Here is a 16,953-nt window from a genome sequence, read left to right on the forward strand (position 1 = left end):
GATGTAAGATGCTTTAATTTAAGGTAATAAGCATATATTAAATTAAAAGTGTTGCAGTTGTTATCATAATAGCATATTGGGGAGGGGATCCTTTCTGGTAGGGACCTGAATTGTGATTTAGATAAATATTTTAGTGAATAAGATTGGCTGCCACTCTATAGAAACACCCTGCAGTCATTTAAAAAATTACAGTATATACTTGACTATAAGTCGACCTCATGTATAAGTCGTGGTCAGGTTTGGGGGCCAAAATTTTAGTTTTTGCCATGACCTGTGAATAGGTTGAGGGTAAAACTTAGAGGTTCCTTCAGTGTGTATATGTGTGTGTAGGGCAAGAGAGACTCTCACTGAGGCTTTTTGCTTCATCATTTCAGCTTTTGTTTTATCCAGAACCACAGGTGGGAGATGGACACTTAAACAGCAATATCAATCAATCACCCAGGGCTCTTTCTGCTTGGCTTCAGAGAGAAATAAACTCCTCTCTGTACCATATGGGGAAATCTGAAAGAGCTGCTACCGCATTTCCATAGTGACCCGTAAATAAGTTGATCTGGGATTTTGGAGTCAGCTTTTGGGCATAAATTTTTAGACTTATAGATGAGTATATGCGGTAGGCAACAAATGCTTTTTTCTGTGGCACAAGTTATATAACTCTGTAAGATATTCAGCAAGAGCCTTTTCTCAACATACATGTATGTGGTTATATGGTGAACTGAAATATGAACTCTTGCTCTCATAATTGCTATTATTCTTTTCAAGATGCATTGATATTAATGAACTAAAGAGTGCTGTCTCTCCCTCCCATAATGGCATTCTTATTTCATATACTCACAGGACCACATTTTTATACTCCTTGTTAAAATACCCAGCCACCATCTTCTTGGTTTTGCGTTTCCACTTACTAATAGTAGCATAGAATCACACCTGCACTGAAAAGAATGGGAAACATTCCACCTTTTAAAATGTTCCTCTTATGCCCACAATCAAGGTGGAGAAGAATGCGCAAGGAGAGAGTACAGTAATCATGAGCACATACTCTTAAACTGCAAAGCATGTAACAGCATTTATCTGGATTATCTAATTGAACGAGGTGTTACTTATATTTGTTACACTTATGATATCTGATAACGATCCCACATTTTTCTCATTCCTCTTCTTTTCTTTCCCCTTTTCCTTTCTCCAAGATAATTTTTGTTTTTGTAAGTGCACAGCAATGAGCTTAGGATATCTTTTGAGACAGGCACACAAAAACACACATAAACTTCATCTGTGGACAGCTAGTGAGAAAAATACCTAGCAAATGGAATAAATGAGGCCAATGGAGAGCAGGCATCCTTGCTTTTTGTGAGTTCTGTTTTTGGTAAAGAATGTAAAGGCAGCCCAAGAGTTTATTTCTGTATTATGTAGAACCTTCTGGTACAAAACAGTGAGTTTTATAAACAATAAAAAATGTACACTTTATGTTTCAAATATTAAGGTAAACAGGAAGAAAGAAGCCAATGGCATAGATGGGTGATGATTTTAAAATGTTAAAATGAAGCTAGTGCAATTTAGTATAAAACATAATTGAGTTTTTTGTTCTAGGCTGAAGGATGTCATCAAAGCTAATTAATTGCCTTATTAGTCCTCATTTGCTTCAAAATACACTACAAATATCCGGTCAATTGTACAGGGTAATGTTCCTTCTCAGGACTTCCATGTTATTTATCATGTCAATTATCTTTCAAAGAATAAAGAGTTAGGTGCCCCTTAACTATAAGGAACTCTTCATGGATGTATTGAGTCTAAACACAAGTGAATATACTGACGGTGAATTATTATATGGTCATTGTGTTTAGACCAATTCAAATACAATGTTTGGCCACACACTGTTGTGATGCAAAGTTGTCTATAGTATCTGAGTGTTTTCCAAGGTCTCATTGGTTGTGTTTAAATTTGCATTCCAATCTATTAGATGCTAGAAGCAATAGATAACCAATAACGATAACAAGGCCAGCATGGCGTAATGATTTGAATGTTGGACTATGCTCTGGAGACCAAGGCTATAAAACCTACTGGGTGATCTTGGGCAAGTCACACTATCTCAGCTTTAGAGAAGAGAAATGGCAAACCCCCTTTGAAGAAACTCAACCCCCCCCCCAAAAAAACATGATAGGGTTGCATTAGCGTTGTCATATGTTGGAAATGACTTGAAGGCACACAACAACGACGGTAACACAGAGAGTCAGCATGGTGTAGTGGTTTGAGCATTAGACTGTGACTCTGGAGAGCAGGGTTTGAATCCCTTGAGCAAGTCACTCTCTCAGCCTCAGAGGACGGCAATGGCAAACCTCTTTTGAAGAAACTTGTCAAGAAAACCCTGTGATAGGGTCGCCACAAGTTGGAAATATCTTGAACGTCCACAACAGACACACACAAAGATAACACAAAATAATTTACAGGCAAAAGTGATAAATTGTTACCTGTTTCTTCCTTAGTACAATTACAAGGAAAAGTTCATAGGCCCGTTCATTTTTTAAGTTGGAAAATAGGGACTGCAGTGGGTTGCTCTGAGTGGCTTGTAACATTTTGTCTCATTTGAAGTGCATGCAAAAGATTGATTATTTCTGTGCATACTGTTGGAGTATGCACTAAGGCATTTGCATCTCTACTCAAGATAACACTTTGCTATAATTTCTCTGAGTGATATTGAAATTTTAGCTTTGAATGTGTCTTAACTATTGGCTATAAACAGCGACCACTCAAACAAGAATGAATGTATGTTGATACTTCACACATTCTTTTATCTGAAAATTCTGGTTGAATTGCCACTATACACTTCAACCTTGGATGCTATCCAGGCACCACAGAAGCAAACAAAGGCCTCTATTTACATATCTGGGGTGCTTTTCCCCCTTGTTTTTCTTAGAATAGTAGACACAAATACACTCTCTGCCCTTTAATTAAATTTCAGAAACAGTTTGTACTGCAGCCTACTTAAGAAAGAAATATTCTAGAAACAGTAGTCTCAAGTCTTTATGCATCTAACTGAGTTACATATTCCACTACATTTATGATGCATCTATGTTTACCAGGAAAATTTAACTTGTGTATACACTAAAGGCACCAGACTCTGTCCGACCTTAGAAGCTAAGCAGGATTAGTCCTGATTAGTACTTGGATGGGAGGCCACCAAGGCATACCAGTGCTGTGGGCCATATTTAAGAGGAAGGAACTGGGTAAACCTCCTTTCTGTATTCTTTGCCTAAGAAAACTCTATAAAATTAATGTGGTCGCCATAAATTAACAGAGAACTTGAAGCCGCACGTGCGCGCGCGCACACACACACACACACACACACACACAGATTACTACCTTCCACTTTATGTCTTTCCATATCATCATTGCCAGTGCTGTGAACTCATGAAGGGGCTATTCTAGCAGTTTTTTTATTTCTCCAGCTTTAAACACTAGCAGATCAAAATCAATTATGGATGAACAGTGTCCTAGCAACAGTGAGCTATTCATAGTAGATATGACAAAACACTCTTTTTCAGTAATGTAGAGAATCATGAGATGGAGAATCATAAATGTGAGATGACTAATTTGTTTATTGTAATTATTTATTAGTTCCTTTTCAGAACTGACCTCTCACAAAGCAACCGATGCCCATAAAATGTAAACAATAGAATATTAGACAAAATATATCAGCATAAAATGGAACATCTGAATGAATGGAGGGAAAGACTTAGATCATCCCATTCATTAAGGAAATCAATAGTAAAATACATTTTAAAGCTTTCTTGGATGCCAGAACTAAAGAGGACTTGGTGATTATTAGCTGGAAAATAGTTCCACAAAAATGGGCTCACCACCAGGATTACCCCATCTTGCATTCTCATCAGATGGACTAATTTCACTGGTTGACTGGTAAGCAGATTTCAGATTTTGGACATATATTACCAAGCATGCATTGCCTGGTATGTATTACCAAGATCTGGGTGGACAAGTTGCATGAAGTTGATCTGAACCAGTTTTGCTCAGTGATGTCACTAGGGGCATTCCAGGGGGAAGCCCACACTAGGTGACACTGCAGAAGAGGGGTGATACCCAGTTGAGCCCGCCTCCCGTTTGAGGGGTGAGAAGGGGCGAGTGTGTCCCTCCAGGCTGTGTTGCTGCAGTGGCAGTTCTCTCCTCAGGAGAAGGCTGCCCCTGCAAGGAGAAGAGTGCATTTTTTCAGGCTTCATCATTATGGTGGCTTCTTGAGGAGGGAGCCAGTGCAGCGGTAAAGCCTGGAAGTGTGTGCTCATGCTTCCTGACTTCACTGTGGCAGCAGCTCCCTCCCAAGTGAAGGAGTGAGCACGCACTTTTGGCCACTGTTACCACCTCCCCAATTAGCCCTCCAGCATCCCCCCCTCCCATAACTGTTGACATCCGGTATGGGGATGGCACTGGCTTTGCCTAGCTAAATACTCACTGTTGCACCAGCACTGTTTGGAGGGCAAATGAGTATTGCCATGTTCTGTAGGAGCCCTGTCTCTTTACTAAGAAACCTCTACATCTTGAGGATGAGTTGGACAGTCTACATCTGGAATTGGGGGCCAAAGAGGCAAATCAAGGATGCTGCAGGCATACCACTCATCCTAGTACCCCATAGCCTCCCTAAATGAAGTGGTCTCTGCCTTGAAGCTAAGTAACCCAGGACAATGATCCTGGAAGTTCTCATATTCATGACAAGGTTGCCTCTGATGGATTTGCTCAGGACTTCATAGCCTCTTTGCCAACCACAGAGTTGTCACAAATTGCTAGCAGGACACCAGGGAAACCAAACTTTGTCCCAGTTAACATATTTGCAGAGTTTTGTTGACCATGCAGCAAAATACAGACAAATCCAAATCCGCAAAACAGTTGCACCTTTATTGGGCCAACTAAAAAGCACAAAATACATCATGCAAACTTTTGATGAATCATCAAGGAAGATCGAGTTTAAAATCATGCAGGAGAAGAAAAGTGATAATGTCACAGTCACAGGCCTACATTCGTTCTCAGATGTTACTTCTTTTGTCACTTAAGATGGTCTAGGGCAAGTCACATGATCCCAGTTATGACAAAGATGTTTGGGGGAGAGGGTACCAAACAAACCAATTATGTTCAGATTATTTCCTAGATAGGTTTGAATTTATAAATGCCCATTTTCCCCTGCAGGGATGGAGAAGCAACTTAGATGGTCTACCCCAGAGACAAATGGAATGTGATGGATTACAGATTACTTAAAGCACTGTGTAATTTCCCTGCTGGGGCATGGAAATCCTCTGAGTGACCTTGGGCATATCACACACACTCAGCCCCAGCGGATGGCAAGGTCAAACCCCTTCTGATGAAACATGCGAAGAAAATGCCATGATAGGATTGCCATAAATTGGTAAAAGACTTGAAGGCATGAAACAACAACAGTTTTACAATCCTATGGAAGTCATAATTTCACTATGGAATTGTGAGATATAAAGATATGAATTGTGAGGTAGATATGATTGCTCCTGGGTATTTTTACCTGTGTTGTGGTGCCTGTTCATATCTGTAATATTTGAGTCAGCCGTGAGTGATGAAACAAGCTGGAGAATAGCTAGAAGACAAAATGGTAAAAGACTCACTGCAGAGCTGCTTGAACACATGTTAGAGCACATCACTGTGCCTACTGCATGACAGGGAGAACAGAAAAGCTTATTTTAACACTTCTCTTACATCTTCAAGTAGCCATTCAGCAGGGCTTTTCAGATTGGTCCAGGGTACTGTAGTTATTGAAATATGTAATTTTATATTGTTTTTATTTGATGTTTTAATAGTTTTTATTATAATGTGTTGTTAAGTGTTTTTAATTTGTGAGCCACCTTGGGTCACTTTCTGGGAGAAAGATGGCATAAAAATGAAATAAATAAAATAAAAATAAATAATAATTATTACTCAGGTGAATGAAGGCCTCTATCCTTCAGAGGCCCATTCTGATCTTTTGCTAAATACTTTGAGGATAACATTGTTCATCATGACAATGACATTAATGCTGTCATTGTGACGGAATCATTCAAGGTTTCTAATAACCCAGTTGTTCACGATCTGTTTGAGTTTATATGGTTTGAAGATGTGGACAAAATGCTTACCGTAATACATCCTACTGTGTATTTTCTCAATATTAGACCTTTATGGTGGAATAAAGTGTGTAGCGAGTGCTTCTTATGGGAAAGAGTGATGCCTACTCCCCTTAGGGAGCCAGTGGTTCAACCTTTCTTAAAGGAATCCACCTCAGACCTAATTGTTTTTGACATCTATCATTGGAACAACAAGCCAGTGAGAATTCGACCACTTCTAGATCAAAATCAACCCATCTTCAAAGAGAAAAAGATTCACAGTGTACACTGCCAGATGAGTTGAACCAGAAACCAGGCTGCCATGCCAATGAAGTCCTGCACTTTTCCTAATAGAGTGGACTCAGCATAAACCACATCCAATACCAACCAGGTAGCTTAGCAGACCATACGCTAACAGAACTTTTGTTTCTCCTGAGCCCCCACCTTTAGATAAACACACTCAAAACTGGAAGACTGGAACAAGGATAGGACATCTGGTGAGGGAAAGGGGATCATGATAGAGCACTGCAGTTCTTCTTGCCATCCTACCCAATTAGACCTTGTCCACTGTCCAGAGAACTGAGGCGAGCAAAGGTTGAACAGATGACCCCTTTCTCTTCTCATCTAACCAGGATGTCATGCCTGCCAAGTTAACCTACTTATCCATGATCAGGTCCTGGATGGCTGTTTGCCCATTTGCTGGTCTCATTGAACAAAAATACTATCAATGAAGGGCGTTTGTCAAAACTGGAAGACTGGGACAGTGACAGTGTTGGGGACTGTCAACCAGACCACTTGGGTCCCTGTACCAGGTGACAGTTTAACCCATATTTTAATACCCTTTATTGCAGTCTCTTGCTATCTTTGCTCTGAGAAACTGCAAATTCTTTTTTTAATGTCTGTTTATAAACTGTCATTTAGCTTTGTTCTAAACACTGATGACTGAGGAAGAAACCTTATTGGTGACTAGTCACTAAAGTAAAGCTATCATGTATGCTCTCCTGACTTCTCATTGTTGAGGATCAACATACCCTTTGCTGTTGTGAAAAGGCAAGTCAGTTTATTCTTCATTCAGATGGGGCTTGCACAAAAACAGTCGCCAGTGAATTGTGCTTGTGGCTGACTGGAACACATTTTTAAGTTCTTTGTGTCTAATGCGTTGCCCACACTAACTGGAGCTCAGCCTGAGAAAGTTAAAATGCGTTCAGCACTAGTTCAGCACTAGTAAATAATCCTCTGATTTAGCAGCTATAAAATAATGGATTGAAAAATTTCAGGAACTTAATATCATAAAAGCAGTGAAATTAAATTTGCTGCAGTGTATCAAATGGAAAGCTTTCCTTATGTACTTGGATCTGCTCCAGTCCTTCCAATCATTTCTATTTCATCTGCAATAGTTTAGGATTGATCCTTCATTAGTAGAATTACCAAAAAAAAAATCCTCTTGTAGGGTGGGTAACCATTTCCTTCCTGTTGGAACATAACAGAGAAGCTGTTCATCCTTCCCAAATCATACGGAACCCAAGTAAGGGAAAGCCAAAGTACATACTGTGTAGTAGATACTTTTTCTCTTTTCATTTTTTTTCTCCAAAAAATGAAACAAATAAGTCTTTACTTTTGAGATTTTAAATGGCATAATATTTCTGATGATAACTACATAAGCAAATCACATTTTTCACTCTTGTTATTGCAAAGACTATAATGCAGATGAAACCAACAGGGCCAATACGATTGGTGCTCTATTATATTTGATATTATCTAGCTTTGATTTGAAGATCACACATGGCTTGTAGTTAATAGGATAATAATAAACATTCAAGAACCTTTGAGTCTTACAATGTCATTAGATTGTTGTAGATGCAACATGATGATAGAAAATTCAGCACACCGTGCTTGTGGTGATTTGCAGTGCATTAGTCTGCCTCTTCTGAGATTTCATATGAAATGAGAAACTTTGGCAATCTGCAGTGTTTGTTGCCCTCATTTGACTAAATTATTTTATTTTAGATAAGGCAGAATAAAGTTTTGTTAGAAAGATACCACACTGTGTCTTTAGTCCTTGTACTGAATTGGAAATAGTAATATATGTGTTATTTGTCTGAACATCATATAGTAATGCATTACTTACAATCATATATTTTGGCGTGGTGCATGGCAGCAAGGGAGCGTGCCCTGCCCCTCCTCCCTGCCATGCTCTTCTCTATATGTAGCTAAAACATGTGCGACAGGGAGGGGGGCTGGGTACACTCCCTTACTGCCATGTGTCACTCTACAAGTAGATAAAACAGTGCATGGTGGGAAGGGGACTGAGCACACTCCCTCTCTGCCACGTGCCACTCTCCATGTAGGTGGAACAGTGTGCAGCAGGGAGGGAGCATGTCCTACCCCCTCTCCCTACCATGCACCATTCTATTCATGTGTAGAGTGGCACATGGCAGTGAGGTGGGTGCCACCCTTGTAGCCCCACCACCCAGAAACATCTCTTGCTGCACTAGGTAACACCCTGGATGGTGACGCCAGTGGCTGCAACCACATCTGGGCAATCCCATGAAACAAGTAGGAACCTTAACTGAACAGCAACTCCTAGGGTTTCCTGAGGCATACTGTACATATTCAAGGATAGGGGACATTTCACTCCCTAAACAAGATAACATTTTTTTTACTATATGGTAAAGTCAGAATGAGTCAAAAGCTCCTTCTTTAACAGGTGATGGTTATAGCAAGAGTACGATATGGGAATTACTTGGCAAGTGAGATGACGATTTTTGAAAACTGCTGATGTGCGATGCCGTATACATACCTTGGGTGCAGCTGCTTATCTGTAAGAAGAAGACGTCCAGAACTCTAAGAACAGCAACAGACTGGATTGATAGCAGAATGCGTGGACAAAGACTGATAAGAAAAAGAACGCAAGGATGTAAAGAACTGTTCAATCTAAGGGTGTTGGTTAACGTCAAAGGAAATCATTCTTGAAGAAAAGAAAAAGGGCGATGGACATTGAAAAGTGGAAGGCCTTAAAAGAGAGACTTTCCAAACCAGAGGGGTGTTCCCGCAACCATGGCGCCGGGGACTCCCATGGGCTTTGTGAGGGTGACTGATCACCGACTTCAGCAAAGTGCCACCTGTGTGTGGGAGTCTATGGGTGTGTGTGTGAGAGAGAGCTCTCTTGATACTTAATGTCTGTGTTATGTTTGTGATTTAATAAATGTTACATACATAGTGATTAAAATCCAAATTTGGTGTCCCTGTTTCTGTGACAGCCCTGTTGAGGGATTCTCTCTTGGATATCTCCACTACACGTTTTCAGATAAAAACGGATGGCCTAAACCATTCGGGCATAACAACATAATCACATTGTTGTCTTGCAGATATGCCACCAGTAAGGGCATTTGTGAGTCTCACCCTCAGTCCTGTAATAACATAGCCACTATCTTATACTATTAAATTCTAGGAGGCATTTGAATTTCAAGGCAAAAGACATTTTTGCATATAAGGTTACATTTTTTAAAATATTAGTCCTGTCCATGCTGTAGAGAAGTTTTGGGAGAGAAAAAATTTATAGAGAAAAAACTGGAGGAAATAACCTGAATGACCAGCCCAGTTCATTTGCCACAACTCTGAGATGGGCCTTCCAGGTTGGTGTTTTTTTCCCTTCCAGATATCAGATGTAAAGTTTCAGCATCCCTGACAACCCAAAAGCACATGGACATTGTATCGATCTCTGGAGTGATCCAAATGTGAGATCCAGTTAAAAGAACAATTGTTCAACCATTAGTTGGTGGTACTTTTCTGCAGAGCCCCATGCCTTCCCACATTCTGAGGAAAGCTACAAGATGGAGAAGCCATACATCAAACCTGGGAGAACTAGAAGCTCCAGACCAAATGGCCAGCTCCAAATCTTTAATGCCTAAAATTGTGCTCCAGAGCTCTTAAACAGAGTTGGATTTTGCTACGGGCACATAAAATTACTGAAACATCAGCATACTGGAGCAATTTAACATTGTGCTTAATGAAATAAAATAATTTTAAAAATTATAATCCTGGAACAAAATAAACTGCATCAGGCAGCTTTGGAGAAAAATAATGCTTGCTGAGCTAATTGTAATTTAGCAGATTTAGAAAACTGGAAAGGAAACGCTATACAAGAAAAGATGCAGCCTGGAATTTTACTGCATTTTGCATTTGTTAACCAGTATGTAAAATGTGAGCTCCACTGAACTCTCTCTACAGTGGAGGGTCTCCTGTGTTGCCATTATGAGGGGAGGAGTATGGAGCTGTGGGTTTAGAGAGTCATAGGTGCCTAAAATATTATTTAGCAAAGCACGTCTGTGTCCTTTCAAAGTAATGTCAGATGTCACTGGAGAAATGTGGGAAGCTAGGAAACTTGGCAGGGGAGAGGAAGGGTTTGATAAGAAACATATTTGACTGTATTAAAGCAGACAGCAGTTATCAAACTCGGAAAGCAGAACTGACAGGCCTGACTAAAATAGCTTTCACCTTTTCTTGTCTCCCCTAGAGGCTAGATTGTGAATCAAGAGTTTTATTGCAAACTTACATTTTTGAAAAATTCTCATGCTTGCTGTCGTATGTAAATATTTCATCAAATATAAATATCTGTGTGCCTCTATATTTTCTAGTTTATTTATTCATTAAATGTTTGTGTCCTTTGTTGTTGTTGTTGTTGTTAACCACACTCAAGTTGAACCTAACTCAGGGCGACACTGAAACATCTCCAAGACTCCCTGTCCTCCACTGCTCTGCTTAGGTCCTGTAAATTCATGCCCATGAGCTCCTTAATAGAGTCCATTCATTTAGCATATGGACTTCCTCTCTTTCTACATCCCTCCATCTTTCCTAGCATTATTGTCTTTTCCAATGAGCCATTCCTTCTCATGACATGACCAAAGTATGACAACCTCACCTTGGCTTCCAGGGTGATTTCAGGCTAGATCTGTTCTAGGATCCATTTGTCTTTTTGGCTGTCCATGGTATCCTCAGCAGTCTTCTCCAGCACCACATTAAATGAATTTCCTCTTACACACTTTCCTCACTGTCCTGCTCTCACAACCATACATGGTAACAGGGAAAATAATGGCTTGTACGATTCTTTCATGCTCAGTTTGCTTATCTATACACTTTAGGATCTTTTCTAATTCCTCCATAGCTGCCCTCCTCATTCCTAGTCTTCTTATTTCCTGAATGCAGTTCCCATTCTAATCAATGTTTGATCTCAGTTATGAGAACTCTTACTATTTATATTTTCTCATTGTCTAGGTTGAATTTGTGTAGCTTCTCCATGGTTGTTATTTTTGTTTTCTTGTGTTGAACAATAAACCTGCATTTGCACTTTCTTTTCTGATCTTTCTTAGTAGTTTATATCCTACCCTGTATCAAAAAAAAAATTAGTTTAGTTTAGTTTAGTTTTATCCTGCCTTTTTCCCAAAAAGGGATGCCATACAGTAAAATCAATTTAAGCAATTTAAGACAATTCACCAATTCATAAAAAGTAAAAGGTGATTTAAATAGTCTAATAATATATTAAACTGTGAGAGAATTTAAAGCATAACAACTTATAGCCATGAACATGTACAAACTGAATAAAACTATTAGATTCCCAAAAAAGCTTTAATGAAAAGCATATTTTAGTTAGGTACTAGAATGAATCCAGCACAGACATCACTTGGGCCTCCAAGGGGATATTCCACACTCACAGTCAGAGAAGATCATCTCTCATGTCTTCCCATAGTGCATTAACCCCACTGGTTGGACACAGAGTGGGGTCTCTAGGATCAAGGGAGATAATCTCCAAGTGTCAAGGTCCTAAACTGCTCAGGGCTTTATATGTCATCACAGACCCTTAGATTAGACTAGAAATGTATCTTCAATATGTACAATTTCTTGAGAACTATTTTTATTACTATATGGTGTTCCAATGTAGCTACTACATTTTGCACTAGCATCCACTTCTGAGTTGTCTTCAAGGGCAGCCCAATTTACAGCATATTGAAGTAATCTAATGAAAAATTGGCTACAATATCCTTATCTAGAAAAGGCTTTAGCTGGTAGACTAGTAAAAATTGGCCCCAGGCACTCTGGATTTGAGTAATCCCACGCTATGTACTTCTACCGGAGTTATCCCACGCTATGTACTTGTACCCTCAGTGGGAGGGCAGTCCCATTTAGGACAGGTTGCTTACTCAATTCACAAACATCTAGGCACTAGTCTAGGACCCACACAACTCCAGTTGATTCTTAACATGAAGGAGTGGTGGAGCTAAGTGTCAGAATCCTCTTGGCACCCAATCCCCAAACTCCTAATGATCTCCTGAAGAAGCTCTATATAGATATTAAACTGCATGGAAGACAAGATGAAACCATTTTGCCCGCCGTCCCCCCTCAGCTTAATAGCCACATTCTCTGGAACCATCACTGTAGATAGAAGCTGGCTCAGTTAGCTATCATGATTAATGGCATCATATCCCACTGGAGAATCGGGAAGAAGAATAGGATAGTACTCTGTATGCTTTTACCTGGAGTTTGTGATTAGTCAGAGCAACTGAGGCTGTCACATTGCTATATCCTGATCTGAAGCTAGATAATCTGCTTCTTCCAAAAATGTCTAAGGTGTCCAAGCACCACATGTTCAACTGCCTTGCCCCAAAAGGAAATATTAGTAATGAAGTGGCAGTTCTTATATACCTCTGGATCTAGGGAGGTCCTCATAGAATCATAGAATCAGGACAGGGTGCAGTATTTTCAAAGCACCTTACCTGGTAGTAGTAGCCCTCTACTCCCCACTGATCATTCACAATTTTGTATATTTCTTCCCCGTCCACTAGTGAAATTGCTATGGTTTTTATGGGATTTTATTGTGGGGAGTCATATTTTATAAGCTGCTCTGAGAGGCTCTTTGGGCTTTAAAATGTTTTTTTAAAGAGTTTTTTATTTTAAAAAAATTTAAAAAATTAAAAATATACTACCCTTTTGCTCATATAGGAGACTCAAAGCACTTGAAAGATTGCACAATTCCCTCACTTAAGTTAAAAAAAATGAAGTAGCAATAGTGGCTTCATTTATATACCGCTTCATACTGCACTAAGCAGTCTCTAAGCGGTTTACACCTGTAAGCTAACTTTTAATAATTAATAAATTTTAATAATTAATATTGGCCATGAGACAAATTCCAGCATCCATATTGTGGTACCACTTTTATTAGGCCAACCAGAAATGCAGAAAAATCTGAGTGCTACCTTTTGGAATCAAGATTTTTTTCATCAGGCAAAGATGTTTTTAAAACCATGCAGGGAAAGGTGGGGGAGTTACTGAGATGTAGCCCATGCCATCTCATCTGATTTTTGGCTCTGTCAGGGATTTGCATAGTGTTGGTCGTGTGCTCTTTCATTTTAAGTGTTAAAGTTTATATAATAAAGATTTATTGTGGTTATGGTTGGACTTGTTCCTTTTAGGGGGGAAAAGTTACACAAAACCTGACTTATATGGGCAGTGTGGTTTTATGCGGGGTGGAGATGGTGCTGCCTACGTATACTTCTCAGCCAAGGTTGGCTCTCCAAAATTTACATAAGAAAATCCCCTATGCAGAACTGTGGGTTTGGTTTTTTGGCAACTGGAGAATTTTTACTATAACTTTCACTTACTACTACTTTCCTGACAATACAAAATAGTTACTTCCCCAGGTAAATTCAGTACATGTTAATTCTCAGTGATTTATGTAATGTTCATTCTGTTCAGCTTATGTTCAAAAAGAGTTCTGGTTAGTGTGTGCATGTAAATGCATATGCATATTTATCTTTTTGTTTTATCTTGGGGTCCAAACGGACAGGCCAAAATAAAGCTGCTTCGGGTCACTTTGAAGGTATGCTGTTTAAGTGGCACACACATCTTAAGAGGCTAGAAGCTGCACCAAAGCTATGCTCCAGTCCTTAGGACTGGAGCATGGCTTTGGCGTGGCTTCCAGCCTCTTAGGAAGCATGCAGCATTTAAACAGCATACCTCCAAAGTGACCCGAAGCGGCTTTATTTTGACCTGTCTGTTTGGGCCTTTGGAAACACTACAAGATAAAATGTTATTTTCTTCTTCATCTTTTCTTCCCACCCATATCCAAACATGCTGGTGATTTTTTCAAATCATTTTATCAAAATAAGAAACACGTATTGGCAACACTCCTATTCAGGAGTCTGACAAAATATATGCTGTGGCTGGTTTACCTATATTTTGAGTTTCAACTGCTGTCATGCAGTATTTTTTAAGCTTTGTTCAAGGTACTCTGGTGTCCCTTGAATTCTTCTCAGGAATCCCTAAATGAAAAGATAACCAAAGGTGGACAAGATTCCTTGAGATATACCTGGTCCATCATTGCCATCCAATAGAGTGTGCACAGGGAAGTCGGGATATTTGGGGTCTAACAGCAGTGTGGCAGTCAAAAAGGTAGCTTCAAGCCAAACCACTTTTCAAGGCCCGGTGATACCTATATCCTCTGCATATATAAAGCAAATGTACAGACATTCTTCAGTAGGCAAATGCAAGTGTAAAGAAATCTCAAATTTCTAAAGTTTGAAAAAATTGCATGTGCTTTATTGAAACATTGCCTTGTAAAGAAGCTTTCTCAGACTGTATTGTGGGTCAAGAAAACTAATTAGATGAAATGTGTTTCTGCATATCATAAGCTACTGAATGTTTATGCAAAAACAAACTTGTTTGTCTTTTAACGTCTCAGAAGACTGCTATTTCTTTTTTCTGGGAAGGGAGATGGTAAGGGACTAATATGACTCTGAAAGATCAGTATGGAGTTTTTCTGTTGCCAGACTGTTTTCTAATTCTACTCTTCCAAAGATGTTATTCTGAAACATTGCTGAGAAGGAAAAAGAACTGAAACCAGTCCCCAAAATATTATAATTTAAACAACCATTCTTGATCTTTCAGGAAAGATTATCATGGTGGTGGTAGCAGTGATCATTTTGTTGACATTGTGAAGAAATACTCTTAATCTCACTTTTTTTTTTCATTGCAGGAATCTGAAATTTTGACTGTGGAATTTGATGAGATGAAGTTGAATCAAATGGTGAAGAAGCTTTCAGAGATAGAAGACAGCATTACATCTCTAACCCAAGCACCATAGTTTTTGAATTAAAAGTGTCTCACTCAAAATAAGGTTGACATCATTAATGCCTGTTAATTCTTCTGATTATTACATTTGTTTCAATAGTATTTTGTATCTTCTTTCTGTTATGCAAAAATTGCAGTAATACAGGCAAAAGGGGGGGGAAATGCTGCAGAAGCTTCCAAACATAGTTCTATGCCAATTAAGATCAAAACAAGAAATTGGTGTCCATTAACATTAATAATATTGCCTTGCAGGACAACTGTTGTCCTGCTTTTATATGTTGTTGCTTGAGATGGCAGTATTTAAAACTAAGAGAAAGAGAATTCCCTGGCTCGTATAAAAACAAAATTAATCAAGAAAAGAGATGGAAGAAAATTCCACATATTGTACTGGGGAACCTACAGTGATAGAAATCCCAGTTTGGACATTTGCCCAAGCTGGCTTTGCAACCTATATGTGAAACACGAAGTGCATGTCCAGCCATTTCATATATACATGATGTATCATGTAAGAGATGTTGTAAAGATGACTTCCTGTGATCAGTTTGCATAGTCTCTAAAACTCTTCACCCATTAGAGGAAAAGAATTGTGCAAATCAGATCCCAATCACACCCATTTTTGATTATGTTATAAAGGTAAAGGTAACAAATGTCTAGTCATAACCAACTCTAGGGGGGAGTGCTCATCTCCATTACTAAGCCAAAAAGCAAGCATTGTCCAAGGACTGCTTTGGTGGTCATATGGTCAGCATGACTCCACCGAACGCTGTTACCTTCCCATCAACGTGGTACCTGTTTATCTACTTGCATTTGCATGTTTTCAAACTGCTAGATTGGCAGAAGCTGGCGCAAGTGACAGGAGTTCATCCCATCATGCAGCACTCGGGCTTCAAACTACCAACCTTCTGATCTTGTTAGAACTGGCATCTTAATCACTAAGCCACTGCATCCCTGATGATACATGGATCATAAAGGGCATATTCCCCCTTTCCATCATCAAGTGAGTTGTAGCCATCAGTACCTGCTGTGTGTCTGGAGGCTCAAGAAATAGCCTTATAAGAAATCCCTACTTCCCTCTTTACATTCCAAATAAATTTATTTTGTGTATCTACCAGTACATGGAAACATTTGTCAGGCTGTTGGGTAGCGTCAGGGAAATGAAGCAGGTGTATTTTGACACTTCAAGCAGATTGCTCAGAATCTTTTAACTCAAATGGCGAGCAATGAACATCACAATGAGTTTTCAGCATAAGCTGTTCCTCTCAAAGCAATATCTTATTGAATATTATAGACCTTACAAATGTAATGTATGCATGTATGGGGGGATATTAAAAGTGTCAAGCAAATGAACTCCAGAGCTTCTTGATGGTTACGGTATTGTGTCTTACTCTCTGAACTAGTTTTTGATCTTGTATGTTTGTTTAAACCATTGAGTCTTTTCTTATCACCTTTCCCTTGAACATATTCTTAAATATTTTAGCTAATTCACTGTGTATGCCAAGCACTCTGTTTCACTTTTGCATTTGCTTAGTCTCAAGATACCAAGCCCTCCAATTCCACATTTACTCAAGAGGGGAAATGGGTTCTTATCCCCACGGATGACATAGGTTCCCAGCTTCTGCTGCAACAGGATATTGGTTGCAACCTGTTGCACAGTGGTAACAAGCTTCTCACTGCAGATTCATTGTTTGTAAAGGCATCCAAATGATTGTGTTTGGAAAATGAATTCTGT

The 16,953-nt window shown here is 39.3% G+C and overlaps 1 protein-coding gene across 4 annotated transcripts in view; it reads left to right on the forward strand.

The window, feature by feature from the left end:
- The window catches only part of COMMD1 (copper metabolism domain containing 1), a 102,575-nt gene extending 87,249 nt beyond the window's left edge, over positions 1-15,326 (forward strand). For 2 of the 4 annotated variants that reach the window (XR_006101399.1, XM_042445389.1), the window contains one exon: positions 5,185-9,329. Coding sequence is in view for 3 of the 4 variants with exons in the window: in XM_042445389.1 (XP_042301323.1) it covers positions 5,185-5,253 (69 nt within the window). In the remaining variant the exon portion in view is untranslated. Of the gene's footprint in view, positions 1-5,184; positions 9,330-15,129 lie in introns of those variants that run through there. The other 2 variants (XM_042445387.1, XM_042445388.1) reach the window with 2 other exon arrangements.
- The last annotated feature ends 1,627 nt before the right edge of the window (positions 15,327-16,953 follow it).

The sequence above is a fragment of the Sceloporus undulatus genome, chromosome 1 (assembly GCF_019175285.1).
Source record: "Sceloporus undulatus isolate JIND9_A2432 ecotype Alabama chromosome 1, SceUnd_v1.1, whole genome shotgun sequence".
Taxonomy (NCBI): domain Eukaryota; kingdom Metazoa; phylum Chordata; class Lepidosauria; order Squamata; family Phrynosomatidae; genus Sceloporus; species Sceloporus undulatus.